Source organism: Gymnoscopelus braueri, assembly GCF_963280865.1.
Source record: "Gymnoscopelus braueri genome assembly, chromosome: 22".
NCBI lineage: Eukaryota > Metazoa > Chordata > Actinopteri > Myctophiformes > Myctophidae > Gymnoscopelus > Gymnoscopelus braueri.
This window is the reverse complement of record NC_137624.1, coordinates 44,629,739-44,657,520: the sequence shown is the minus strand read 5'-3', so window position 1 is coordinate 44,657,520 and position 27,782 is coordinate 44,629,739. Positions and strand designations below refer to the sequence as shown.

The following is a 27,782-nucleotide window of genomic DNA, read 5'->3' as shown; positions in this document are numbered from 1 at the left end:
CCGTAGAACTACGGGCCCGGCGGTAAATGTGTTAACACATTAACCGCCAAGAACGTAGTCCTACGGTCCGTTAAATCCAACTGTTAAGCGCCGAGACCGTAGCCCTACGGTCCACGGTCTTTTCGCGCTGAAATTTTCCAGGTGCACTTTCGGAATCTTTTGATCCATTTCCGCTTCCGGTTTGATGACCGGAAACAGAATTATTTGGGATCCGGTTTTGACGATCACGTCCGCCCTCGTTCTGCAGACGAAACTGAAACTCCATTTTCTCCTTGTAGTTTTTTCTCCTCGCATATCACTGTTTAACTTAAACCGTTCTAACTACAACATGGATGCCCCGTTTGACACGTGGTCTTCACTGGGAGAAGCAGTGAGATGTCGCCGATGTAAACAGACCGTGTACGGCTCAATCTTAAGGATTTTAACAAGATCTATGGCGACATGAAAAAAACTAAAAAAACTACAATAACACCTTGGCACTGGTGAGTACATTATGAGATTAACCTCTGGCGGTCGATGTGTTAAAAAAAATCCAGACATTTTCCAGTAATTTTCAAAAATAGCAGATGTACAAGCTTGTCGATCTGCTATTTTTGAATAGCCAACATATAAGAAGAGCACCTGGAGATGTGACTTGGTGCGCACCAAATAAATGGTCCCATCAGCACGGTGCCCCCCCCCCCCCCCCCCAGTTTTGCCAACGGGGGGGGGGGGAGAAAAAAGGACGCTCTGCTTCCAAATGTCGCCGTTTTCGCCGTATTTTTTTCTTCTCACGCCGTTTGGTGAACCCCCCAAGGTTGGTGCCCTGTGCTGCGCTGCTTTTATCCGCCAGATTGGGACGTTCACGGCATATGTTGCACCATTACGGTGCGTTCATCATCGGTGACGAGTGCCTCTAACAGCCGCTGCTGGCTGCGTGCACGCAGCGAGGCAATGCGAGGTGATGCGAGGCAACACTCACACAATCACACGTGCAGCATGCGTCCCCTCCTGCGCCTAATGGCTGTACATGGGGCCGACGCGTGCTTTAGCGTGATTGTGTGAGTGTGGCTTCAGGAAGTAAATTCCTAGCCTATTTTTTTGTTTTGCTAAAAAATAAAAGCTTGGAAATTCCTGTCCCAGCTGTTGGTACGCAAAAGCGCCTTGCGTCGTCTGATGTGCCGCACCGCGCAGGAGGAGAAAAAACAACAATGATCGCGGCGCGATCACCGCTGATCCGAGCGGTACCGCCCGCGTGAACCGCTTGCCGTGTGTTACGACCTTTAGGGAACCAACCCCTGGTTTACAATGTTCAGATGATGATGATGTTTACAACCAAATGCTTTCTGTCTAAACCGTTGGGTTTATGTTTATGTCTCTGTTGTTTTTTATCTGCTTTCAGGCCAAAGTGAACAATGCCAGTCTGGTGGGAATAGGCTACACCCAGACCCTGAGGGCAGGTAGGGTTACACACTCACCCTTACATACAGTTCACTGTTAACACCCCTGGAGAGCATCTAAAATGACACTCTTATCTTATCTTACCTGACCTCTTATGCCTAAACCTTTAACCCATTAAGACCTGAAGCCGATTTCTACAAAATGTCTTCTAAATCCCAACAGTTTTCTGAAAAAAAACGTATGTTTCTATATCAGTGGTGCTCAAACCTTTTCATGTCAAGGACCCCCAGAATGATATGTTTGGCCGCGGACCCCCATCTCAAAATATGTTGTTCCAGGGACCCCCCTCCCCCCCAGAAGCAAAGATTTGAGTAAAAAATGATCCCTTTAAAAGAATATATAAATATATTAATTTGCACAAATTTTCTTGATTTTTCAAAAATAGCAGATCTACAAGCTCGTAGCGCGGCACTCGGTGCCGCGCTACGAGCTTGTAGATCTGCTATTTTTGAATAGCCAAAAGTGTAAAATTATGCTTTTTAGCTCAAATGAAAAAGTGACACAGATACTTCTTCAGGTCTTAATGGGTTAATGGATTAAGGCATTTTTTTACTATTGTGAAATATATTTTAACCCATTGAGACCTGAGGCAGATTCTACACGAGCCTAAATCGGTAGTTATAGAGAGAGAGTTACGACACACTTCCATTGACTCACTTTGTGATATTCAATATTCAGTCATTTATTGCCAAACCAGCTTACAGTTGATCTGGACGATATAACGATGAGAATTAGGGATGCTTATAAAAAATACATTTCGATCTTATATTAGTATTTTTTCTTTAGTTCGTAGCAGTGGTGTAAAGTACCATTTTTTTTAGGTGCTCCAATTGTCTATACTTTTACTTCAACTACAGTTGTTACTTTACAGACATAAATTATTACATAAATTAAACATACATTAACCACTTTAGCCCTATTTTATACCTAGGCTATTTGAAAATAGCAGATCTACAAGCTCACAACGCGTTGCGAGCTTGTAGATCTGCTATTTTCAAACATTTTAGTACTTTTGGTATTTTAAGTACATTTTAATACCAATACTTTTCTATTTTTACTCAAGTAAATTTTGAATTCCGGACCTTTACTTGTAACGGATTACTTCTACATTGCAGTATTGATACTTTTACTTAAGTAAAACATTCGAGTACTTTTCTCACCGCTGGTTCGTAGAATGCTACTGTAACATTTAGTCCTCATAACGGACGTTAATGAAGAAACGCTCGATTGCATGAACCACGTGATCGCATCGCGGCCATGAGGTCAAAGAGTGTCGAAACTCTCCCTTTCAAAGGCTCTGGTTTGCAGCGCACACCGACCGCACTTTGAATGTTGATATTGGCTGACCACAGAAAAACCCTACTTCCCCATTAGAACTGAGTCACTTTTCATGCATTCTGGCGAATGAAACAGATGGATACTTTTTGAGTAATGGATACTCTTCTTGCCACCAAGTTCGCATGCTGGGCAGTTTTATCTTCATAATAATTATTTGTATAAAAGTTTTCAAAAAGACAGAAAACAGACAAGAGAAATTTAAAGAAGAAATAAAAAATAAAAAATATTTAAAGAGAAAGACCAACAAAAACGGGGCATAGTTTCAACAATGACGGTAATAATACAGTGAGTTCCACTAGAATTAATATAAATGATACCTTATTTATAATAATAATAATAGTAATAGATTTTATTTATAATGCACTTTACATTTGAAAATCTCAAAGTGCTACAATAGGCAGTTGCATAAAAAGAAACATCTCACCATTAAAAACATCTGAGAAACTGAAACAAAACCATTTAAAACATGGGGGCATAAAGCCTGGAGGTAAAACCAGTGTAGCTAAAAAAAACATGCTTAGTTAACCCTTTAAGACCTGAAGCCAATTCTACAAATGTCTTCTAAATCCCAACAGTTTTTTGAAAAAAACGTATGTTTCTATATCAGTGGTGCTCAAACCTTTTCATGTCAAGGACCCCCAAAATGATGTATTTGGCCGCCGACTCCCATCTTAAAATATATTGTTCTAGGGACCCCCAGAAGCAAAGATTTGAGTTAAAAATGTTCGCTTTAAATATATGTATTCAAAGATTTGCACACATTTTTACGATTTTTCAAAAGCTCGTATTTTTCACAAGCAGTGCGACGAGCTTGTAGATCTGCTATTTTTGAATAGCCAAAGTGTAAAATAATGCTTTTTAGCTCAAATCCAAAAGTGACATAGATGCGTTCCAGGTCTTAATGGGTTAAAAAGGTAGGTCTTTAGTCCTCTCAAAGCAGTCAACAGACTGTGGTGCTCTCAGGTCCACAGGGAGGGCGTTCCACAGTTCGGGGGGCGACCGAGCAAAAAGCCCGGTCGCCCATGGTACGTAGCTTGACCTTGTGGGTGTTGAGGAGGTTGGTGTTTGAAGAGCGGAGGTTGCGGGGTCGAGGGTTGTAGGAGGAGACTAGTTCCTTGAGGTAGGAAGGAGCGTTGCCGTGGACGCACTGGTGTGTCAACAGGGATATCCTGTATTGGGTCCGGAAAGGGAACGGGAAGCCAGTGGAGTGAACGGAGGACGTGCTCATGTTTGCGCGCACTCATCAGGACCCTAGCAGGACTTCTATAAGCTTGTATATATGATTATATCATGTCGTCGCCTTGCTAAACTAATGGCCTAAGTCATTGTTTTTAAGTTTTTCAGGAAAAATAAAAAACTGATCCAAAACAAAACTATATGATATTTCTTAATCATTTCACCCAAAATGTTTATAACAAATTATGACTTATTTAAATAGAAATAACACTGTCTGTCAGTTATGTAACATAAGAGATTTAAATAGGTTGAAATAGGATTAAATCTGACTTTGAGGCCAAAAAAAAAAAAAAAAAAGGCCTAAATCAGTAAATAATTTGGCCTAAGTCACATGGTTTTGAAAATGGCCTATTTTGGCCTCAGTGACACAAGGGAGTTCTGACTAAAAGGGGAGTGAACAGCATGATCCTTTTCAATTAGGAGATGGGCCATTTTACCAGAGGTGGCCAGTGTCATGAGGAGCTGACTCAGGCAAAAATATAAATTTCCTCAAAAAATGACTTAAGCCATTAGTTTAGCAAGGTGACGATGTGTGATGTCTGTCAAACCAAGCACAACTCTAAAATGTGAGAATAGAAAAGTTAATGTTACACGGCATTCACTGCACACTGGTTGTAATGGAGCACTGAAGTCTGACGTCACTGCCAGTAGAGGGCCAGTAGAGGGCGCTGTTCCAGGGTTCGTGGCTTTATTTTTTGTGTTGAAATCCCCATTTGGGAATCTTAGATCACGTCATGTAAGAACTGTGTGCTAAACATAAACACACCACCCTGGCTCTGCATCGTTTATGATATTCATTCATATTTGATACAGCCTGTTTTTGGCGAAAATGGAATTAATTCTGCCTTAAAAGTCTTAAGAACTACTACTTCCGGGTCTGAAATCACTGTCCCCACAGCAGCCGCGTTCATGGGAAATGTAGTCTTTGGGTCGTTTGACTCGTTTCTAGTGTTTATATTGTGTTACTCTTTGGGTAAATGTGTACATTTACACCTTCAGTCGATGCTTCATATCCATATGAGTAAAAACGCCAGGGTGGTGTGTTTATGTTTGGAACACAGTTCTTATATATGAAGCGATCTAAGATTCCCCAATGAGGATATCGATACAAAAAGTAAAGCCATGAACCTGCGGAATGCGCCCTCTACTGGCAGTGACGTCAGGACTTCGGTGCTCTACTAGTGTTATTTATTGGAGCTGTATTATTTTTGACTGTATTTTTGAAAAAATTTAAAAATGCTCTTATTTATTTATTTTGTGTGTATATTTTAGTATAAATGCTGTATATAAAGGGCTTACCATGAACTATCTGTACGTTTGTGCTGCCAAATTATCCACTCTTCTTCAAATGTCGCTCCTCTCATGTGTCTCCCATGCAGGGGTCAAGGTCACCCTCTCAGCCCTGATCGACGGGAAGAACTTCAACGCCGGTGGACACAAAGTGGGCATGGGCTTTGAGCTGGAGGGATGAGGGTCTAGAACCAGAGCCTAACACGTCCCCCCCGTCCCCCCCCCCACCACCCCCCCACCACCCTATACACAACACTCCAACCCTCTCCACACAATCACATTACTACTACTACTAGCCCAACAACCTACAGTACCACCTTCAACCCATGAAGACTGGGAAAGCGTCTGTGTCATTTTAGATTTGAACCACTTTGAACCATTATTTGATACTTTGGGGCTATTCAAAAACTGAGATCTACAAAAAAGAAAACCGGGATTTACAAGCTCATAGCGCGGCACCGAGTGGCACCGAGCTTGTAGATCTGCTGTTTTTTTTTTTAATCGTGAAGATTCGTGCAAATCTTTGAATATATATATTTTTTTAAAGCGAACATTAGTCAAATGTTTTGTTCCAGGAGCCCCAGAAGCAAAGATCTGAGTTAAAAATGTTTCACAGAAGTATATATATATATATATTCAAAGATTTGCACAAATGTATAAGATTTTTCAGAAAATAGCAGATCTACAAGCTCATAGCGTGGCACACTCGGTGCCACACTATGAGCTTGTAGATCTGCTATTTTCTGAATAGCCCAAAGTATAAATTAATGGTCGTGGCTAAAATCTAAAATGACACGGATGCGTCCCCGGTCTTAATGGGTCAAGTAGCTGCTTCTTTTAGCCTGACTTATACATTGGATTGCACGCCAGTGTTGCACACCAAAAAAATGGCAGATCTACAAGCCCATCTATGGGGAAAAAAAGAAAGAAAAGGAACGTTTCCATACATGAGAAACCTAAGTGTGTTTATTCCATCTAGTCAGGTTGATAGTGTCACACTATGTGGATTAGTATGCCTAAGTATCTACGACTTATGTCATTGTCCTGGATTAGAATGATCTAACATTTCTTCCGTCTGTGACCCACCTCTGAGCTTGTAGATCTGCTACTTTCGATGTGCGACACCGTACCGGCGCGCAAAACAAAAGTATTTAAAAACAAACAACCTGTCTCTTCGTCCTCTCTCTAAACCTATACTTACGGTCGGTCCCCATATGCAACTATTTAACGAGTATTTTGGCAGTAATAGTCAACTTGCAGCATCGCTACGAGTGGAGATTGTGCGCTTCGTTCATTCCTTATGACTTTTCACTGTAAGTTTGTGCATTATTCATGTTCTCTTGGTTCAGGGAGTGACGCTATTTATTCCAGTACGTTTATTTTTTCCTCAAGTAGTCACACTGGTGTGAATGTACCGTTCCTTTTTCAAGGTTCTGTATTTTGTCCCTTTTCCTCTCACTTCCCTGGATCCCAGATGCAAAGAAAAGAATGCTTGTTTTAAGTGATTCTTGACTTGATTTTCTCTTGTGTTGCTTTGTATTGTTTTGTTTTTTGCGCATGAAACAAATTATTTTTTGGTCGCATCGAGGTCATGTGTCGATCGTTAATTTAATAATCCGGTATTTTTTTTTATACTATTTGAGTTGTTGCTGGTTTAGTCACCGATGTCAAAATGAAGGTCTGACTTCTGTTTCGGCACGACTACGGGCGTTTGTGGGGAGTTGAGAGTTTAGGCCCATCATGTTACTGTCATGTATACTGTAGTTCTTCCAGATAATTAAAAAAAAAAAAAACCCAAACATAGTGCTAAATAGTTTCTCCTTTTAACCTGTCAAGGCCAGGAATGCATCTGTGTAATTTTTTGATTTCTTTGGGCTTTCCAAAAATAGCAGATCTACAAGCTCATAGCTATGAACTTGTAGATCTGCTATTTTGGAAAAAGTGTCTTTTTTTTTTTAGAAATCTTTGAAAAAAAAAAAAAAAATATATATATATATATATATATATATATATATATATATATATATATATATATATATATATGTATGTTTTTTTTAAAGTGAACATTTTTAACTCAAATCTTTGCTTCTGGGGGATTCTACAAATGTCATCTAAATCCTAACAGTTTTTTTTTTTTAAACTTATGTTTCTATATCAGTGGTTCAATTTGAGTTAAAAAAAATCGCTTTAAAAAAATACTTAATGGGTTAATAAGTTCTTGTGGCTTTTCGTCATAGTGAAACCGATATAGTGGAATCTTCCCTTAGCTTAGTGGTGGCGTTTCTGCAATGTTGTTTTCACCCGTCTTTTTTTTTTCATCATAGCAGTGCTAAAATGAAGACACGAGAGAAATTAGTTCTGCCTTTGAGCCATTATTATCATCTTTAGCATCTTAGTGATTAGTTATAAATTGTCGCATCAAACCCATTTGATGGAGGTTTCACGTCGTTAGCCTCAGCATAATTGCATAAATCACTTTTTGGTCAAATTGTCATTTTTGCCCAGATCTACTATCCTAACACTACTGCATCATTGTGCCTTATTGCCTATGTCATCAGCCAATCAGAACGCTTGTTACATTACAAAAGGACGTGGGTAGAAAGTGCTTTTAAGTTAACTTTTTGTTGACTTGAGAAATGTCTTTTTTTTTTTATTGTAACAAGCATTCTGATAGGCTGAGGACATAGGCAATAAGGCAGGATGAATCAGCAGTGTTATGAGAGTAGAGTTAGACAGGTATAAATAAAGGCAGAAAGTGATTTTTGTTGTCTTGTCTCTCCTGAAAACCTTTAAAAATATGACTTAGGCAATTATGCTATGAGGCTAACTCAGGAAGCTGCTAACCAACATGTGCAGCCTGGGCCCACAGTACATCCACCGATTCATCTGAATAATACATTCTCAGCACTTGATAAATATGTTAAAACGAGAGGTTGTGTTGTACTCTATTGTACCCCTTTCTTTTGGATAATTAGTCATATATAAAATTGTTTTGTTTTTTTCCCCCCCATCAGTTGATGTCTGTCATTATGTGACTCTTGTCATTAGGCCAAGTGGCCCATGTTTCAGTGAAGGGAATTATAATAAATAAAAAACAACAATGTCTTGAAGTTGGTGACATTTCTTTCTCATACAGCTCTTAGCTTGCCCGTGGACCCCCATCTGGAAATGTTTTGTGCCTAGGGACCCCCGGAAGAGGAGATTTGTGTTAAGACATTCAAAAGTATTTTTTTTTTAAAGTCAAAGACTTTTAAAAAATCACACCCTGTGTGAAGTGGGCGGTGTCTTGCTAGCTAATCACAATACTGAATGGAGTCAACCAATCATGTACAAAAGATAAATACATTTATTGAAACACTCTTTATGATGGACGAAACCATAACTTGAAAAAAACAAACTTATGTTTTTTTTCAAGTTATGGTTGCTTATATAGGGCTATGCACATGTGTCATGTGACACTGGCCAATCACAGTCCTGAATAGATTGTGATTGGCCAATCACAGCGCAGGATAATTGTACAAATTTCCAAACCTCACTTTCAGGGCCGGTTTCACTGCCCAAGATATTTGTACATTTTTCCAAATCTCACTTATAGGGGCGGTTTCACCGCCCAAAAATAGCAGATGTACAAGCTCGCAGTGCGGCTCAAACTGACACGCTGTGAGCTTGTATATCTGCAATTTTTGAAAAAAGCCAAAGTATAGAATATGGATAAAGGGGCTAGGGGTGATTGTGATTGTGATGCTGTATTAACTCTGACCCCCTGGAACCCCCTCAAGGACACCTGGGGGGTCCCCGGACCCCACCTTGAGAACCAATGAACTACAGCACCAGAATGAGGAACAGAACGGCCAATCACCTTCAGTGTTCTGTCTCCACTGTCTCCAAACTGTGGTGTTATTTTGACCCATTAAGACCTGAGGCTGATTCTTATTAATGTCTTCTACATCCTAACAGTTTTCTGAAAACGTACGTTTCTATATCAGTGGTGCTCAAACTCTTTCAAGTCAAAGACCCCCAAAATGATATGTATTTGGCCGCGGACCCCCATCTCAAAATATGTTGTTCCAGGGACCCCCCCAGAAGCAAAGATTTTAGTTAAAAATGTTTGCTTTAAAAATATATATACTGTATTCAAAGATTTGCACACATTTTCTCGATTTTCAAAAATAGCAGATCTACAAGCTCGTAGCGCAGCACTCGGTGCCGCGATACGAGCTTGTAGATCTGCTATTTTTGAATAGCCAAAGTGTAAAATAATGCTTTTTAGCTCAAATAAAAAATGACACAGATGCGTTCCAGGTCTTAATGGGTTAATACAAGAACATATATGGCAAGTATATGCAGAATACATGCTGTATGTATACATATATATATACATATACTGTATGTATGCCATATTCAGGTTCATGTACTGTATGTGCATATATGTGGATATATAGGAAATATGTCTCATAGCTTGTACAGTATATGTCCACACATATATGAATATGTATACATATATGTACAGACATATGCAGGCGGACTATTTCAAATAATATGTCACATATATGTTGCATATATAAAAATATATATGTTCATATATTTCCTTTCCGTGTGGGGGGATACGTCAGCGTTGATTTTGTCGACTAAAACTGACGACAAATGTTTGACTACCTTTTTTCACTGACGAAAACTAGTTGAAAACTAAATACAAACTAAGCTATGATGACTAAAACTAAGACTAAATATATTGACAATTTTGTCAACAAATAAAAACTAGACTAAAATGTTAGTGAGGGATCTAGTGGAGCAGAGATCCAGTAGAACTAAGACTAGTGGAGAAGAGATCCAGTAGAACTAAGACTAGTGGAGAAGAGATCCAGTAGAACTAAGACTAGTGGAGAAGAGATCCAGTAGAACTAAGACCAATGGAGAAGAGATCCAGTAGAACTAAGACTAGTGGAGAAGAGATCCAGTAGAACTAAGACCAATGGAGAAGAGATCCAGTAGAACTAAGACTAGTGGAGAAGAGATCTAGTAGAACTAAGACCAGTGGAGAAGAGATCCAGTAGAACTAAGACCAATGGAGAAGAGATCCAGTAGAACTAAGACTAGTGGAGAAGAGATCCAGTAGAACTAAGACCAGTGGAGAAGAGATCCAGTAGAACTAAGACTAGTGGAGAAGAGATCCAGTAGAACTAAGACTAGTGGAGAAGAGATCCAGTAGAACTAAGACTAGTGGAGCAGAGATCCAGTAGAACTAAGACTAGTGGAGAAGAGATCCAGTAGAACTAAGACTAGTGGAGAAGAGATCCAGTAGAACTAAGACTAGTGGAGAAGAGATCCAGTAGAACTAAGACTAGTGGAGCAGAGATCCAGTAGAACTAAGACTAGTGGAGAAGAGATCCAGTAGAACTAAGACTAGTGGAGAAGAGATCCAGTAGAACTACGACTAGTGGAGAAGAGATCCAGTAGAACTAAGACTAGTGGAGAAGAGATCCAGTAGAACTAATACCAATGGAGAAGAGATCCAGTAGAACTAAGACTAGTGGAGAAGAGATCCAGTAGAACTAATACCAATGGAGAAGAGATCCAGTAGAACTAAGACCAGTGGAGAAGAGATCCATTAGAACTAACACCAATGGAGAAGAGATCCAGTAGAACTAAGACTAGTGGAGAAGAGATCCAGTAGAACTAAGACTAGTGGAGAAGAGATCCAGTAGAACTAAGACTAGTGGAGAAGAGATCCAGTAGAACTAAGACTAGTGGAGAAGAGATCCAGTAGAACTAAAAGGCAAGTAATTTTATGTTTGGTTGCGCTCGGGTGTTGCGCTCTGAAAATAGCAGATCTACAAGCTCACAACGCGTTGCGCTGCGACGCGTTGTGAGCTTGTAGATTGGCTATTTTCAGCATGCGACCAAGTGTAAAATCAGCCATTACAACGCCATCAAGGCACCGCCACAATGCATTATAGTCGACTAAATCAACTGTAGATTTAGTCGACTGTAATCTTAGGATATTTAGTCGACTAAAACTAGACAAAAAATTAAACTTTTCAGATGACTAAAATATGACTAAAACTAAATCAAAATTTGCTGTCAAAATCAACACTGGCTGCCCTAGTGGTTTGGGGTAGATGATGGCAGATCTACAAGCTTGTAGATCGGCTATTTTCGGCGTAGTCATTTTTGCTTTAGAGTGAAATACTAAGAGTTTGAGCTTGTAGATCTGCTGTTGTTTGAATACAGCCAACATATTGTAATAAATGCGGTTTTCTATCGTTTCTACACAATGGTAGATAATGTCAGACCTTGGAATAAGCGAGACAACAAGGCTGTACAAATATACAGAGCGATCTTTATTAATTCATACTCTAAAGTTATATACAATACAGTGCTTGAAACCCCTAATAATAAAACCATTTGCTACAATACTTAAAATACAGTGCTTCTATCTGTGCTCCAATGTTATGCAACAATACTACTCGATTGCTTGCATGGGTACTTAACTCGCCAGGTGGCGGGACCCTCCCCCGGGGTCTGAGCTTGTGCCACCGTCCAACTCCCCGGGGAGATACTGGCTGGACGACGGGAACGTGCGGACAAGAGTCAAGTCAGTGTGTCCTTGTGCTGGACACTCGCACGGTTGCAGATCGGCGGAGCAGTGTGCCGTACACTCACTAAGTTCCCCCACTAACTAACTACAGGAGACCGTGGTTTTAGTCTCCCCTCCTGCTACCAACGATATAGCTAGCTCCCCCTCGCTAGCTATCTTCGCGTCGGCAAGACTGTCACTTGCGAACGCCCCTCCCGTCCCTTGAGTGCCGGTTCACAAGACGTGTCGCTCCGATCCGTTTCCAAGTCCGACTGACTCTTTTATAGTGTCTGTGTTCACACCGCACCTGAAAGCAATGCAGTCAATCACTGCGTCTGTTCATCAATGTCACTCTATAAGTCTGTGCTCTGCCACACCCATCACACTTCTCCCCGACTTGAAGAAGGAGACTCGTCCTCGAGTCTATAGTGACACATCGTAATCACGTAACCACACGGCTGGTCTCCGCTGGCGTGCTGGACGTCCTCCCCTGAACGTTGGCACCCCTGGAGCGTCTTGTGCCCACCGCCCAGGATTGGACACAGACAGATCCAAAGGCTGGGCTGATCCAGCGGCTGCGGAACCTGCTGGCATGTTGACTTCTCGCAACCCAGCTGGTGAGCTCCGCAGGAGTGCTGAACTTCCCTCCGCAACCTCCGACGCTGCTGAAGCTTGGGGCCCCGGCTGTGCAACGGCTACAGACGCATCCAAGGGAGTGGCTAATTCAGAGGCTGCAGACTCGACTGGCAGGACCCGCTGCGTTACCGGTGATGGGGTCCTCTGTTGCCCTCCCACATCCTCGGTCGTCCCTGCCGGCGTTGTCGTCACCACCGCAGGGACATCCCGGCTGGGCGGACGAAGGTGGACCCAACTGGCACCAAACGGGACCCCCGACTGCTTCCATTGCTCTGGTTGAATAGTGCAGTCCCTCTGTTCACCTCCCATGGATGTCTCCCTCTCCACCGACTCTGATGGCACTGGCAAGTGCCAGTGCCATCAGAGTACACGGTTTGAGTCGGTTGAAATGCACAACACTCTCTGAGCCTCCCTCGACTGGCACTAGCCTGTAGAGGACCTCTGTCACCCTGTCCACTACTCTAAAGGGGCCTTTATACCGTCTCTGTAGTTTGGGACACAGTCCACGCTTTTTAGCCTTATTCCTCATCCAAACCAGTTCCCCCTCTGAATAATATTGGAATTTTGCCCTGAAATCATAGGCCACTTTCTGGTGTCCTGAGGCCCTGGCTTGATGTTTTTTTACCGCCTCAACAACAGTAGACAACGTGTCCCTCAACTTAGACACATACTCAGCCACTGAGATGAAGGACTCCTGGTTGCCTACGTTTAACATAACATCAACCGGCAAAACCATTTCCTGTCCAAACAATACTCGGTAAGGGGTGAAAAGGGTGCTAGCATGTACACTACTACGATATGCCATCATAACATAAGGTAAAAGCGTGTCCCAATTAGACTGATTCTCTTCTACAAAGAGGGATACCATATCTAACAGAGTACGATTGAACCGCTCAATCAATCCATCCGACTCGGGGTGATAAGGTGTGGTGCGAGTTTTGTGCATATGCAGCAGCCTACACAGTTCTCTGAACAGATTTGATTCAAAGTTGCGTCCTTGGTCTGAGTGCAGACTACGTGGGGCCCCATAATGACACACCCATTCCTCAGTCAAAACTTTAGCGACAGTACAGGCTTCTTGATTAGGTAGAGGAAAAGCCTCTGTCCACTTTGAGAAGTAATCACCTACAACCAATATGTACTTATTCTCTCTCGAGGTCACTGGGAGGGGACCAAGGATGTCAAGTGCGACCCGCTCGAACGGCCTAGATGTCACAGATGGCTGTAAAGGGGCACGTGGCAGTTTCCCCTGAGTCTTACGGGATCCACAATCCACACATTGTTTGACCCACATCTTAACATCTCCAAACCATCCCGGCCAGTAAAAACGGTCTTTAACTTTTCCCTGCAGTTTTTGCACCCCCAAATGTCCCCCTGTAGGAACATTGTGCAACTGTTTTAAAACTTCAGGAACCAGCGACCGTGGTAACACTACCTGTACCCGGGATGCAGCATCAGAATAGGCAGGAGGAATCCTCACTAATCTACCTCCTTGTACTTGCAGCTGTGTCCAAACTGGGACATATTTCTGTAGGTCAGAGTCTTCTGGGATTACTCCATCAGCAGCCAGATTTTTACATTCAATTATTCGCTGCAACTCACTATCTGCCCTCTGTGCCTGAGTCAACTCATCTATCTCAGCAGCCACTATAGCCTTAGGAACCTCTTGCACTACACGCACTTTTGGCACTATTGTTTCCTGATCAGATAGCCGTTTCTTTTCAAGAAAGCCTGGTAGCCTAGAGAGGGCGTCAGCGTTGCTGTGTAGCTTGCCTGGACGATGGATGATAATGTATTGAAAATTGGCCAGCTGTTCAAGCCAGCGAGCCAACTGCCCCTCTAAACCCTGAAAATTGTGAAGCCACCTCAGGGAGTTGTGGTCAGTTCGTAACACAAACTCTTTACCTAACAGATAGTGCCGAAAGTGTTTTGTATACACCACCATACTCAAAAGCTCCTTTTTAGTGGTAGCATATTTGCGTTCTGATTTACTGAGGGCTCTACTCGCATATGCAATGACTCGCTCCATCCCCCCTTCCTCCTGAGATAATACTGCTCCAATCCCCACATCGCTTGCATCAGTATCCAAAATAAATGGTTTACATGGGTCTGGGTAAGCTAAGACAGGGGCAGTAATCAAAGTGGTCTTAAGTTGATCAAAAGCACATTGGCAGGCCTCACTCCATTGGAAGCGCTTCCCCTGCTCTGTCAGCTTATGTAAAGGGCGAGCAATATCTGCAAAACTCTTCACAAAACGTCTATAATAAGATGCTAGGCCTATAAAACTGGCAACCTCCGTCTGATTAGTAGGGACAGGCCACTCTCTGACTGCCTCCACCTTAGCTGGGTCTGGCCTAACTCCCTCAGCAGAAATGACATGGCCGAGGTAATGGACTTGTGTTGAAAACAAATTACACTTAGATGGTTTTACTTTAAGGTTGGCCTGCTGGAGTTTGTCCAGTACTTTGTCTAGACGTGTCAGATGTTCCTGAAAAGTACGGCCAAAAACTATTATGTCATCTAAGTAAACTAAGCATGTTGTCCACTGCAAATCAGCGAGGATTAGATCCATTAACCTCTGAAAAGTGCTAGGTGCATTGCAAAGTCCAAAACTCAAAACATTAAACTCAAACAGTCCTTGACGGGTGGCAAAGGCAGTCTTATGGCGGTCCTCTGAGTCTACTTCCACCTGCCAATAGCCACTAGCCAAGTCCAGGGTGGAAAACAAGCGAGCATGTGAAAGGCTATCTAGAGCATCATCAATCCTAGGGAGAGGATATGCATCTTTTTTAGTAACCTCGTTAAGTTTCCTATAGTCAACACAGAAACGTAGTCCACCCCCCTTCTTTTTCACAAGTACAACCGGGGCTGCCCACGGACTACAGGAAGGACGGATTATGCCATTGGCCAACATTTGCTTCAGGTTCTTAGTCACTTCTTGTTGTAAGTGCAGAGGGACCCTTCGAGGATGCAATTTAACAGGTTGGGCGTCACCAGTATCAATTTTGTGTGATGTTAGCTGTGTCCTACCCAAATCCGACTAAACACATCCCTGTATTTATTAAATGACTGCCTAATTGCTGTCAACTCATCTGGGGCAAAACCTTTCCCCCCCACCCCAAAATGGCCCATAAGTGTCTCCACTGTCCAAGGTGGCAATAGAGTTCCTCCCTCACTGTCCTTACAGTGCTCTATCATCTCCTCTCCCACTTCAATATCTGTAAATAGTGTGCCTACTTTCATGCCACTCTTTAGCGGTAGAGCATCGTTAGTTACGTTAATAACACGCACAGGCAGTCTACCCTGCTGCACACTACAGACCACTCGGGCTACTAAAATGTCACTCTGTTTAGAGATGAAGGAAGGTTCTAATAACCCTTCAGCATAGTCCCCCCACCCACTTCGGACCTGACCCCAAATGATGGCCTCACTGCGAGGAGGTATCACTGTATCAGTCTGGACAGTGACTATTTGAGGCTCCAATGATGGGTTAAGATCGATCAAAGGAAATTGCTTGCCCATTATCTGACAATTCTTCTTTCCCAGGTCGACAACAGCTCCATACTTTGATAAAAAATCAAAACCTAGCAAAACTTCTTCTGAGGGGATATCGGAGACCAAAAACTCTGCGACAAGTGCAAGTGAATCAAATTGACAAACTGTCTGCCAGGACCCCAAAATTTGCATCCCCCCACCATTAGCTGCTGTAGCTCTGCCAACATAATTCACTAGGTCGCTTCCCCCTTTAGTAGCAGAAAGCCACAGTTGCTTAGGAATAATGGAGCGTGAGGCTCCAGTATCAACCAATACATAGCAATCCAACCCACCTATTTTAGCTTTCAGATATCCGGAACCACCCTTTGAACTAACCGGGGCCACAGTTGACAGAGAATGGGGGGCGGGCATTGGACCCGTTGTGCACGCCCCCTCTAGTTTCCCTGTAAATAAGGACAATCACGTCGAACGTGGCGAGTACAACCACACTCCCAGCATCCCCTGTTTCGTTCAGCCTCCCGTTTAAATGGAGTGGGCGCTTGAACTGGGCGTACAAAAGGAACTGATGGTGAGGGTGTAGGAACAATTTTACTGGGGTGGCCCATAGCCTGTACTGTCGATTGCAGAGATTTAACCTCCTGTCGTAGGCCCTCCACCACCCCAAGCAGGGAGTCCATTCGCTCATCACTGGTAGATTTATCAACAACCCCCGCACCTTAGCATCGGTCATTGAGCACCCACCCTCCAAACCCCTAATGAGCTCAAGCTCTGCAGCCAGGTTAATGGCTTCCTCCAATGTTGCCGGCTTGACACTGCGAAGGCTAATGCGTAAATCCCCATTTCCCACATGTGCAATGAAATGGTCTTTCGCCAACACATCCTGGGTATTAAGATCTATTGAGGGGTAGGCTTTAGTAACCAGCCGGCGGAGCGCAATGCCAAATTCTCTGACCGTCTCATTATGTAACCTCCTACGTGAAGAGAAGCTAGCCCTGTTCCAGTCATCGCTATCACAAGGGTCTAAACATCTCCCCATGGCTGTCTTTAGCAAGGCATAGTTAGCTTTAGCAGTTGCAGACAACCCACTATACACCTCCCGAGCGCGACCAGACAAAAGCAGGCTCATAAATTTTAATCTGAGGGATTCATCCCAATTATTAACATCAGCTGCCATTTCAAACTGTTCAGCCCAATCAACCCATTCCCGCCCTGTGCCCGTGAAGGTTTCTGGCATAAAAACTGGCCGTGGAGTTGCAAACAAATTAGGCTGATTAACATTGTTGCCAACTTCTGCGTTATTTTCAGGGTCTGACATTTTGATAAATCCCACCGCTGCCACCAATGTAATAAATGCGGTTTTCTATCGTTTCTACACAATGGTAGATAATGTCAGACCTTGGAATAAGCGAGACAACAAGGCTGTACAAATATACAGAGCGATCTTTATTAATTCATACTCTAAAGTTATATACAATACAGTGCTTGAAACCCCTAATAATAAAACCATTTGCTACAATACTTAAAATACAGTGCTTCTATCTGTGCTCCAATGTTATGCAACAATACTACTCGATTGCTTGCATGGGTACTTAACTCGCCAGGTGGCGGGACCCTCCCCCGGGGTCTGAGCTTGTGCCACCGTCCAACTCCCCGGGGAGATACTGGCTGGACGACGGGAACGTGCGGACAAGAGTCAAGTCAGTGTGTCCTTGTGCTGGACACTCGCACGGTTGCAGATCGGCGGAGCAGTGTGCCGTACACTCACTAAGTTCCCCCACTAACTAACTACAGGAGACCGTGGTTTTAGTCTCCCCTCCTGCTACCAACGATATAGCTAGCTCCCCCTCGCTAGCTATCTTCGCGTCGGCAAGACTGTCACTTGCGAACGCCCCTCCCGTCCCTTGAGTGCCGGTTCACAAGACGTGTCGCTCCGATCCGTTTCCAAGTCCGACTGACTGTTTTATAGTGTCAGTGTTCACACCGCACCTGAAAGCAATGCAGTCAATCACTGCGTCTGTTCATCAATGTCACTCTATAAGTCTGTGCTCTGCCACACCCATCACAATATAAATGGATAACGTGGTTGAAATGATTGTGACGCTACATTAACTACTTTTGCTGGGGACCCCCTGGAACCCCCCACCCCAGGGCCCCCATGGGGTCCCCAGACCCCACTGTAACCCCAATGTCCTAAGCTGGGTTTAGGCGCCCCCTTGAGGACATGTCTGTTAAGCATCTTTAAACATGTCACAATTGCCTGTATGTTCTATGTGATAGAAGTCCAACTAACCTATTATCTAACTAACCTAACTAACCTACCAGATGATGACTGACATAGTAAGCTTAATCTTCACATAATAAGCTATCTGGACCATGCTAAAATTATAAATACTGATGCTATAACAAATGATCCTTACTAGTTGTAGGCTATATATATATATATATATATATATATATATATATAAAATATATAAAATACTATGCCGATTGATATTGAAGGAGAGACATTTTCCAAACTTTTTTTAACTTTAGATGAATATACGTGTAAGAAATATTTCACTTGAAGACGTTATAAAATCAGTATTTATAGTATTGTTAGATAGCTAGGCTAAAGCCTGGTAAAGAACACATTTTTCTTGTCACTTGAACGGCCTCTAAACATTGAAAGGGACGTTAAAAGACGTTGGACGCAAATATGGAGATGACTGACGTCATAGTAGTGACATGATAGTGACATGATAGTAGAGACATCATAGATGGTGACTGACATAGAATGGCCACATGACGTCTGAGATCCACAGGTTGGTCATACCGTAAGTAAAAGTCCGGAATTTCAAAATTTACTTAAGTAAAAGTACAAAAGTATTGGTATCAAAATGCACGTACCAAAGTACCAAAAGTAAAAGTACTGAAATGTTTGAAAATAGCAGATCTACAAGCTCACAACACGTCGCAATGAGACGCGTTATGAGCTTGTAGATCGGCTATTTTCAAACAGCTTAGGTATAAAATAGACTAAAGTGGTTAATGTATGTTTTATAATGTAATAATGTATATCTGCAAAGTAACTAGTAACTGAAGTTTTCAAATAATTGTTGTGGAGTAAAAGTACAATATTTGCCTCTTGTGATGTAGTGGAGTAGAAGTTAAAGTATTGGAAATTGGAAATACTCAAGTAAAGTACAAATACTAAACTTGTACTTAAGTACAGTACTCGAGTACATGTACTTAGTTACTTTTCACCACTAGCATCATGTCCAGGGGGTGTGCTTGTACATCGAGCTGCCTCACGCTACAGAAACAGGAGATAGACTCCTGGCTAATGGGTCTCATGGCTCTGCAAGGCTTACTCGTAGCATGGTGTAACAAGAGAAAATAAAAGCAACGCTTCCCCACATCCACGCACCCCTGTGTTGACGAGGCGAGGGGTGATGTCTGTAACTTGCTCTAAGCAAGATTGTGATTGTGGTCGTCTTGGTCACCGGACCCCCCAAAAAAAAACAGATGCTGTTGTTGGAAGAACTTGGAACTCCTTAGCCTGGGAGATCAAGTCTCGTTCTTCGTGTCTTCATTCTTGTGCTCCGCGGAGGAGCTGAGTAGCTCCAGGAGAGCCCCCACCGCTCCAAAGTAGCCCTCGTGCCTCAGGAAGAGCGCTTTGAGCTGGCCTTGGGACCAGTAGTCCATGGAGTAGGCCAGGATCTTCATGGAGAGGGTGTTCTCCCGGAGGAAGTTGCCCACAAACACCACCCTCTCCATGTTCTCGTTGAGGGCACACATCCGGGAGATGGAGCCGATATTGTTGGTGACGGTGACCAGCGTGGCCCGGGCCAGGTCCTCTTTGGACACCGACTCCCGCTTGTCCTTGAACATCATGTTGCCGAAGCTGGAGGCCACGATCCAGCCCGGCAGTCCGAACCTCTCGTAGTCGCCGCCGTAGATGTCCCGCACCAGCTTGTCCACGGGGTTGCTCTCGCCCCGAGAGGCCATCTCCAGGGCCTCCTCGAAGCTGGAGCATCCGGTCAGCAGGCTGCACAGGCCCAGGAAGGTCCCGCCGCCGAGGCTGCTCCCGGTGATCCGTTTGTAGTCGGTCTCGGAGTAGACGGCGATGATGCTCACCCCGGACCCTACGTTGACCAGCAGCAGAGGGTAAGGGTTCTCCAGCGAGAAGGGCCTCTGGACGCAGCGCTCCTTGTCCGTCGGGGTCTCGAAGTAGAAGCACTCCGACAGGCGGCTGGACATCACCGAGTCGATGTACAGCACGCCTCTGACCAGGCAGTCCAGCTCGTCCAACTTACGGAGCTGCAGGTCGACCATTTTGCGGAAGTCGGACTCAAACTTGTGCGCCCCGCCTCCGGTGGCGCAGAGCGTCGTGTGCAGGCCGGAGAAGTGTTTGTCTCGGCCCATCTGGAGGAAGGCGGGAAGGTCGTGCGTCGGGAAGCGGATGAAGTGCAGGTTCCCCGTCCGGCCGCACATGGTCAGGTCCTGCAGCTCCAGGTGCACGTCCCTGATCCCCGTCTTGCCGTAGGCCGTGTTGGAGGTCAGGTACCGGCGGATGCTCCTCAGGCTCTCCACCTCCTCCTCCTGCTCCTCCTCCTGCTCCTCCTCCTCCGCCGTGATGTCCTTCGGCTCGAAGTAGACCAGCTTCACCAGCGTGCCGCCGATGTCCATGCCGAACCACGGGAACGGCGGCCTGCTCTTTCTCAGCGGTTCGATGACCCGGTGCCTCGCCGCCGCCGCCGATGACGACGTGGCGCGTCCGTCGGTGGCCGCGTCGGTGTCATCATCGTGCACGGGGTCGTTTAAGAAATGACCGGACATGTCCTTCTTGGACCGTGGCTGCTTCGTGGGCATTACATCCGCGTCGGTGGCTTCGTGGTCAAGTTGGAAGTCGTTGAACACCATCAAAACATCACTTATTGAAGAACTCCAGTGCCAGTGGCCCCGCTGACACGTTTATTTATATCCCCAGATTCTCCCAATTTGGTGTGTCACGTCTAAGCACTGATTGGCTCAAAGTTTTCCGGCAACGTCGCGGTATGATCGAACAAGCCTTATTAGGAGTAGTTCACCCAAACAATTACTTATGTTCTATCAACTGTGGTGGAAAAAGTACTCGCATTTCTTACTTAAGTAAAAGTATCAATACTGCACTGTAGAAATACTCTGTTGCAAGTGAAAGCTTGGAATTCAGAATTTACTTGAGTAAAAGTCCAAGAGTATTGGTATCACAATGTACTTAAAGTACCAAAAGTAAAATGTAAAAGAGTAAAACCATGGCACCACCTATTTCAGCAACAGGAGTCTCCATGTCTCTCCAGCTCTTTGATAAACAGATAATACATTTTCAGGGTTGGGTTGCAAAATCTCAGCCAATCTTTCTTGCAACTTGCCATTTCTCTTGTTGTCTCCGCCAGGCCGAAGGCATGGCAGAGAGTATGTTTTACCCTCCGTCCGTCCGTGTGTCCGTGTGTGTGTCCGTCCGTCTGTGAACACCTAATCTCCGGCACCATTGGCTTGACCATAGAGATACTCTGTACCGATTTGCATGACGCTTGGACAAAATCTGTAGGAGTACTGTCGACACCTGATCTCCGGCACCGTTGGCCTGACTATAGAGATACTGTGTACCGATTTGCATGACGCTTGGACGTACTGTGATTGGCTAGCGAGACACATGATGAAATGAATAACTCATAGAAATCGATAACTCATAAATAGCACCGCTCACTTCACACTCTACCTACAACACACTACAAGTACCATCTACTGTAAGTCATTGTCAATTGCTATAAACTGCTACTCAATATATTATACTGCATGCTATAGAAATGTATGAAACCTTAATGCCATATAAAATGTATATTGTTACAAACACAACACAACCTCTATTACAACTTCCTGACCTGGCGGAGACCTGTGCTCCGAGGAGCACTTTTTCTAGTTTAATCTGTATCCCGTCTGAGTTCTTTTATCCTGATTGGATAAAATTGGTATTCCGACTTGAAAATGCGTTTTCTGTTTAACCCTGTAAGACCCGGATATATTTGTACTTGCAAAAAAAAATTAAAACCTTTCAGATGGTCTTGTAGGAGTATACTGAAGAGGAAAATATAATGTTTTTAAAAAAAAAATGTTTTGGTAAGTTTTTATGCAAATGTTGACATTTAGCAACGTTGGGTCCATCAGGTAGCAAAATTTCCTATAGGCCATTTTTATGGATAACATGGCAAATGTGTAATTACTTCACTAAAACAACTTAATGATTCATTTATATGGTTTATTATTTGGCCTCAGATCAATTATGAATAATATTTAGCCTCAGAACAGTATACATTATGAATAGTAACACCAATAAGCCATATTTTTAAATCAATTTTATTAAAAGAACAACAAAATCAATGAGGAGCATATTTTGAATTGTCAATTTCTAATCAATGGAGCAATTATTTTTGATTTCTTGCCCACTTTTGGAGTTACATCATGGCAAGGTAACTACACAACCCAAACCTCTACCAAAGTGGTCTTGCCCTTTAAAGCTGTATTATGTAACTGTTTACTTAGAGGATATGTTTCTGATATTATATTGTTTAAACCAGGGGGTCAGCATCCTCTTTGACATGAAGTGCCATGTCTTCATTGTCTTGATAGTCAGTGTGTCATATATATCAACATTAAGTTTAATTATGACAGCACATCAAAATTTAATATTTCCAACTGATTTTGATTGTCCATTTATAGGCTATACATAATAACCTTTATTTATTCATTTTTCTTCTTTCGAAATATTTTCTTTCACCTCAGGTTTTAATGATCATTAGACTCAGAGCAACAACCCACCTATCTCTCAGACTAAATAATAATAATAATAATAATATTACAATAACCCACCTATCTCTGTATCTATGTAGAATTATGTGCGGGATGTAATTTGCATACAGATGTGAGGTGACTTAATTGAATTGACTACTTTTATTTTTTTATATCTAATTTCTAAAAGAAAACAACTCTCTCTCACACTTGTGCGGGTGATCACCTTCCCCTGTGCCCATGTTGGCACCCATGCCTTATGTTGCCTACCCCTGGTTTAGACTGATGCTAGGTTCCTTGTTTAACCTGTGATCCTAGTTTACTGAGACACTACACTGTCTCTCTGTATTCTATGATCCTATAGTTTACTGAGACACTACACTGTCTCTGTGTATTCTATGATCCTATAGTTTACTGAGACACTACACTGTCTCTGTATTCTATGATCCTATAGTTTACTGAGACACTACACTGTCTCTGTATTCTATGATCCTATAGTTTACTGAGACACTACACTGTCTCTATGTATTCTATGATCCTATAGTTTACTGAGACACTACACTGTCTCTGTATTCTATGATCCTATAGTTTACTGAGACACTACACTGTCTCTGTGTATTCTATGATCCTATAGTTTACTGAGACACTACACTGTCTCTATGTATTCTATGATCCTATAGTTTACTGAGGCACTACACTGTGTGTGTATTCTATGATCCTATAGTTTACTGAGACACTACACTGTCTCTCTGTATTCTATGATCCTATAGTTTACTGAGACACTACACTGTCTCTGTATTCTATCATCCTATAGTTTACTGAGACACTACACTGTCTCTCTGTATTCTATGATCCTATAGTTTACTGAGACACTACACTGTTTTTATGTATTCTATGATCATATAGTTTACTGAGACACCACACTGTTTCTCTGTATTCTATGATCCTATAGTTTACTTTGGTTGGTTGGCTGGCTGGTTCCCTGGTTGGGTCTAGTTGGTTGGTTGGTTGGCTGGCAGGCTGGTTCCCTGGTTGGGTTGGGTTGAGTTGAGTTGGTTGGTTGGTTGGCTGGCTGGTTCCCTGGTTGGGTTGAGTTGGTTGGTTGGTTGGTTGGCTGGCTGGCTCCACCGCAGTTGAGTGATGTCGACAAACACACTAGTGACTTCATTTGTTGTTTCTGGTTTATTATAGTTGTTGACACCACCATAGTATTGTGAAGTAATTGTAGTATTAGTCTGTAGTAAATTCTGAAGAACAGCAACAATGGAAAACCTGCGATCAGTGTTGCCATCTCTGCTTACCTGTTTTCTGGGTTTGTTTCTAAAGTGTAGTTGCTTATTTGGGCTTCTTTCCTAAATGTTGTTTAAACCAGTGTTTCTCAAACATTTTCATGTCAAAGGACCCCCAAATTAATATTAATATGTATTTGGCCACGGACCCCCATCTGATATCAGTATTTGATATCCCTTTGAGATTTATTTTAAAATGGCAGATTTTTTAAAGGTATAACTTGTCACTTTAGAACTTAAACAATGAGCAGATAGTCTGTTTACAGACTTTACACTTTATTTTCAACCTGTAAATAAGTCGAGAAGCAAAAGACGCTGGTATGGAACTCCTGGTTTACTGGGATGGGGTTCAATTCCCTGCGGTGTCTGCTGATTGCAGGTTAAAAGTGTATTTATACTGTAAGTGTAGTTTAATTTAAAGGTTAAAAGTGTATTTATATCGATGTATAATACTATGGTACTGACTAAACCACTACTTAGTCAGCACCAGAGTGTTAAAGTTCCAGGAATTAGTCATGCCCCGAGTATTATAGTTTTCAGTTCCAGGAATTAGTCATGGCCCGAGTGTTAATATATATTTTTTCAGTTCCAGGAATTAGTCATGCCCAGAGTATTTTTTTTCCAGGAACCATTACATACTCTGGGCATGACTAATTCCTGGAACTGGAAAAAACTTCCAAGAATTAGTCATGCCCCATAGTATTAATGTTTTTTTCCAGTTCCAGGAATTAGTCATGCCCAGAGTATGTAATGGTTTTTTAAAGAACCATTACATACTCTGGGCATGACTAATTCCTGGAACTTTTTTTCAGTTCCAGGAATTAGTCATGCCCACAGTATTTTTTTTTCTTCCAGTTCCAGGAATTAGTCATGCCCAGAGTATGTAATGATTTTTTTAAAGAACCATTACATACTCTGGGCATGACTAATTCCTGGAACTTTTTTCCAGTTCCAGGAATTAGTCATGCCCAGAGTATGTAATGGTTTTTTAAAGAACCATTACATACTCTGGGCATGACTAATTCCTGGAACTTTTTTCAGTTCCAGGAATTAGTCATGCCCACAGTATTTTTGTTTCCAGTTCCAGGAATTAGTCATGCCCAGAGTATGTAATGGTTTTTTTAGGAACCATTACATACTCTGGGCATGACTAATTCCTGGAACTGGAAAAAACTTCCAGGAATTAGTCATGCCCAGAGTATGTAATGGTTTTTTAAAGAACCATTACATACTCTGGGCATGACTAATTCCTGGAACTTTTTTCCAGTTCCAGGAATTAGTCATGCCCAGAGTATGTAATGGTTTTTTAAAGAACCATTACATACTCTGGGCATGACTAATTCCTGGAACTTTTTTTCAGTTCCAGGAATTAGTCATGCCCACAGTATTTTTTTTTTTTCCAGTTCCAGGAATTAGTCATGCCCAGAGTATGTAATGGTTTTTTAAAGAACCATTACATACTCTGGGCATGACTAATTCCTGGAACTTTTTTTCAGTTCCAGGAATTAGTCATGCCCACAGTATTATTTTTTTTCCAGTTCCAGGAATTAGTCATGCCCAGAGTATGTAATGGTTTTTTAAAGAACCATTACATACTCTGGGCATGACTAATTCCTGGAACTTTTTTTCAGTTCCAGGAATTAGTCATGCCCACAGTATTATTTTTTTTCCAGTTCCAGGAATTAGTCATGCCCAGAGTATGTAATGGTTTTTTAAAGAACCATTACATACTCTGGGCATGACTAATTCCTGGAACTTTTTTTCAGTTCCAGGAATTAGTCATGCCCACAGTATTATTTTTTTTCCAGTTCCAGGAATTAGTCATGCCCAGAGTATGTAATGGTTTTTTAAAGAACCATTACATACTCTGGGCATGACTAATTCCTGGAACTTTTTTTCAGTTCCAGGAATTAGTCATGCCCACAGTATTATTTTTTTTCCAGTTCCAGGAATTAGTCATGCCCAGAGTATGTAATGGTTTTTTAAAGAACCATTACATACTCTGGGCATGACTAATTCCTGGAACTTTTTTTCAGTTCCAGGAATTAGTCATGCCCACAGTATTATTTTTTTTCCAGTTCCAGGAATTAGTCATGCCCAGAGTATGTAATGGTTTTTTAAAGAACCATTACATACTCTGGGCATGACTAATTCCTGGAACTTTTTTTCAGTTCCAGGAATTAGTCATGCCCACAGTATTATTATTTTTCCAGTTCCAGGAATTAGTCATGCCCAGAGTATGTAATGGTTTTTTTTAAAGAACCATTACATACTCTGGGCATGACTAATTCCTGGAACTTTTTTTCAGTTCCAGGAATTAGTCATGCCCAGAGTATTAATGTTTTTTTTCCAGTTCCAGGAATTAGTCATGCCCAGAGTATGTAATGGTTTTTTTAGGAACCATTACATACTCTGGGCATGACTAATTCCTGGAACTGGAAAAAACTTCCAGGAATTAGTCATGCCCAGAGTATGTAATGGTTTTTTAAAGAACCATTACATACTCTGGGCATGACTAATTCCTGGAACTGGAAAAAACTTCCAGGAATTAGTCATGCCCCATAGTATTGTTTTTTTTCCAGTTCCAGGAATTAGTCATGCCCAGAGTATGTAATGGTTTTTTAAAGAACCATTACATACTCTGGGCATGACTAATTCCTGGAACTTTAGTTTTTCAGTTCCAGGAATTAGTCATGCCCAGAGTATGTAATGGTTTTTTAAAGAACCATTACATACTCTGGGCATGACTAATTCCTGGAACTGGAAAAAACTTCCAGGAATTAGTCATGCCCCATAGTATTGTTTTTTTTCCAGTTCCAGGAATTAGTCATGCCCAGAGTATGTAATGGTTTTTTAAAGAACCATTACATACTCTGGGCATGACTAATTCCTGGAACTTTTTTTCAGTTCCAGGAATTAGTCATGCCCACAGTATTGTTTTTTTTCCAGTTCCAGGAATTAGTCATGCCCAGAGTATGTAATGGTTTTTTAAAGAACCATTACATACTCTGGGCATGACTAATTCCTGGAACTTTTTTTCAGTTCCAGGAATTAGTCATGCCCACAGTATTATTTTTTTTCCAGTTCCGGGAATTAGTCATGCCCAGAGTATGTAATGGTTTTTTTGGAACCATTACATACTCCCGGAACTTTTATTTTGTTCCAGGAATTAGTCATGCCCAGAGTATGTAATGTTTTTTTTGGAACCATTACATACTTTGGTACTAATTCCTGGAACTGAACAAACTAATACCTTTGGTACTAAGAAGTGGTTTAGTCAGTACTAGTATTATACATCAATGCATAGACTTTTGATAAATAGACACTTTTAGTACATAGATATGTACACGTTAATGCATATTTACACACAACCTTCAAAATACTAAACAACTTGCACTTATAAATACACTTTTAACCTGCAATCAGCAGACACCGCAGGGAATTGAACCTCGTCCCAGTAAACCAGGAGTTCCATACCAGCGTCTTTTGCTTCTTCACTTATTTACAGGTTGAAGATAAAGTGTAATCAGACTATCTGCACATTTGTGACAAGTTAAAGTTAAAGACTTTTAACATATTTTTAACACCTTAAAGAAAATGTGACAAATGTGGAATGTTTTGGAAATATTTTAAATATACAAGTGGGAGAAAATAAGGGAAATAAAATGAACAGT

At 42.2% G+C, this 27,782-nt stretch overlaps 3 protein-coding genes across 3 annotated transcripts in view; 1 reads left to right on the top strand and 2 right to left on the bottom strand.

The window, feature by feature from the left end:
• Positions 1-7,197, top strand: part of LOC308078462 (non-selective voltage-gated ion channel VDAC2-like) — a 32,344-nt gene extending 25,147 nt beyond the window's left edge. Inside the window, exons 8-9 of the mRNA XM_080419634.1 lie at positions 1,382-1,439; positions 5,394-7,197. Of these exons, the coding sequence (XP_080275760.1) occupies positions 1,382-1,439; positions 5,394-5,485 (150 nt within the window). The 3' untranslated portion in view covers positions 5,486-7,197. The remainder of the gene's footprint in view (positions 1-1,381; positions 1,440-5,393) is intronic.
• Positions 1-27,782, bottom strand: part of LOC308077758 (BRCA1-associated protein-like) — an 801,007-nt gene that overhangs the window by 626,535 nt on the left and 146,690 nt on the right. The gene's annotated exons all lie outside the window — the stretch shown is intronic.
• LOC308079073 (pantothenate kinase 3-like) lies at positions 19,559-20,914 on the bottom strand (the record flags this gene model as incomplete). Its single annotated transcript, XM_080420411.1, has 1 exon — positions 19,559-20,914. The coding sequence occupies one exon, from the start codon at positions 20,912-20,914 to the stop codon at positions 19,559-19,561; it is 1,356 nt and encodes a 451-aa protein (XP_080276537.1).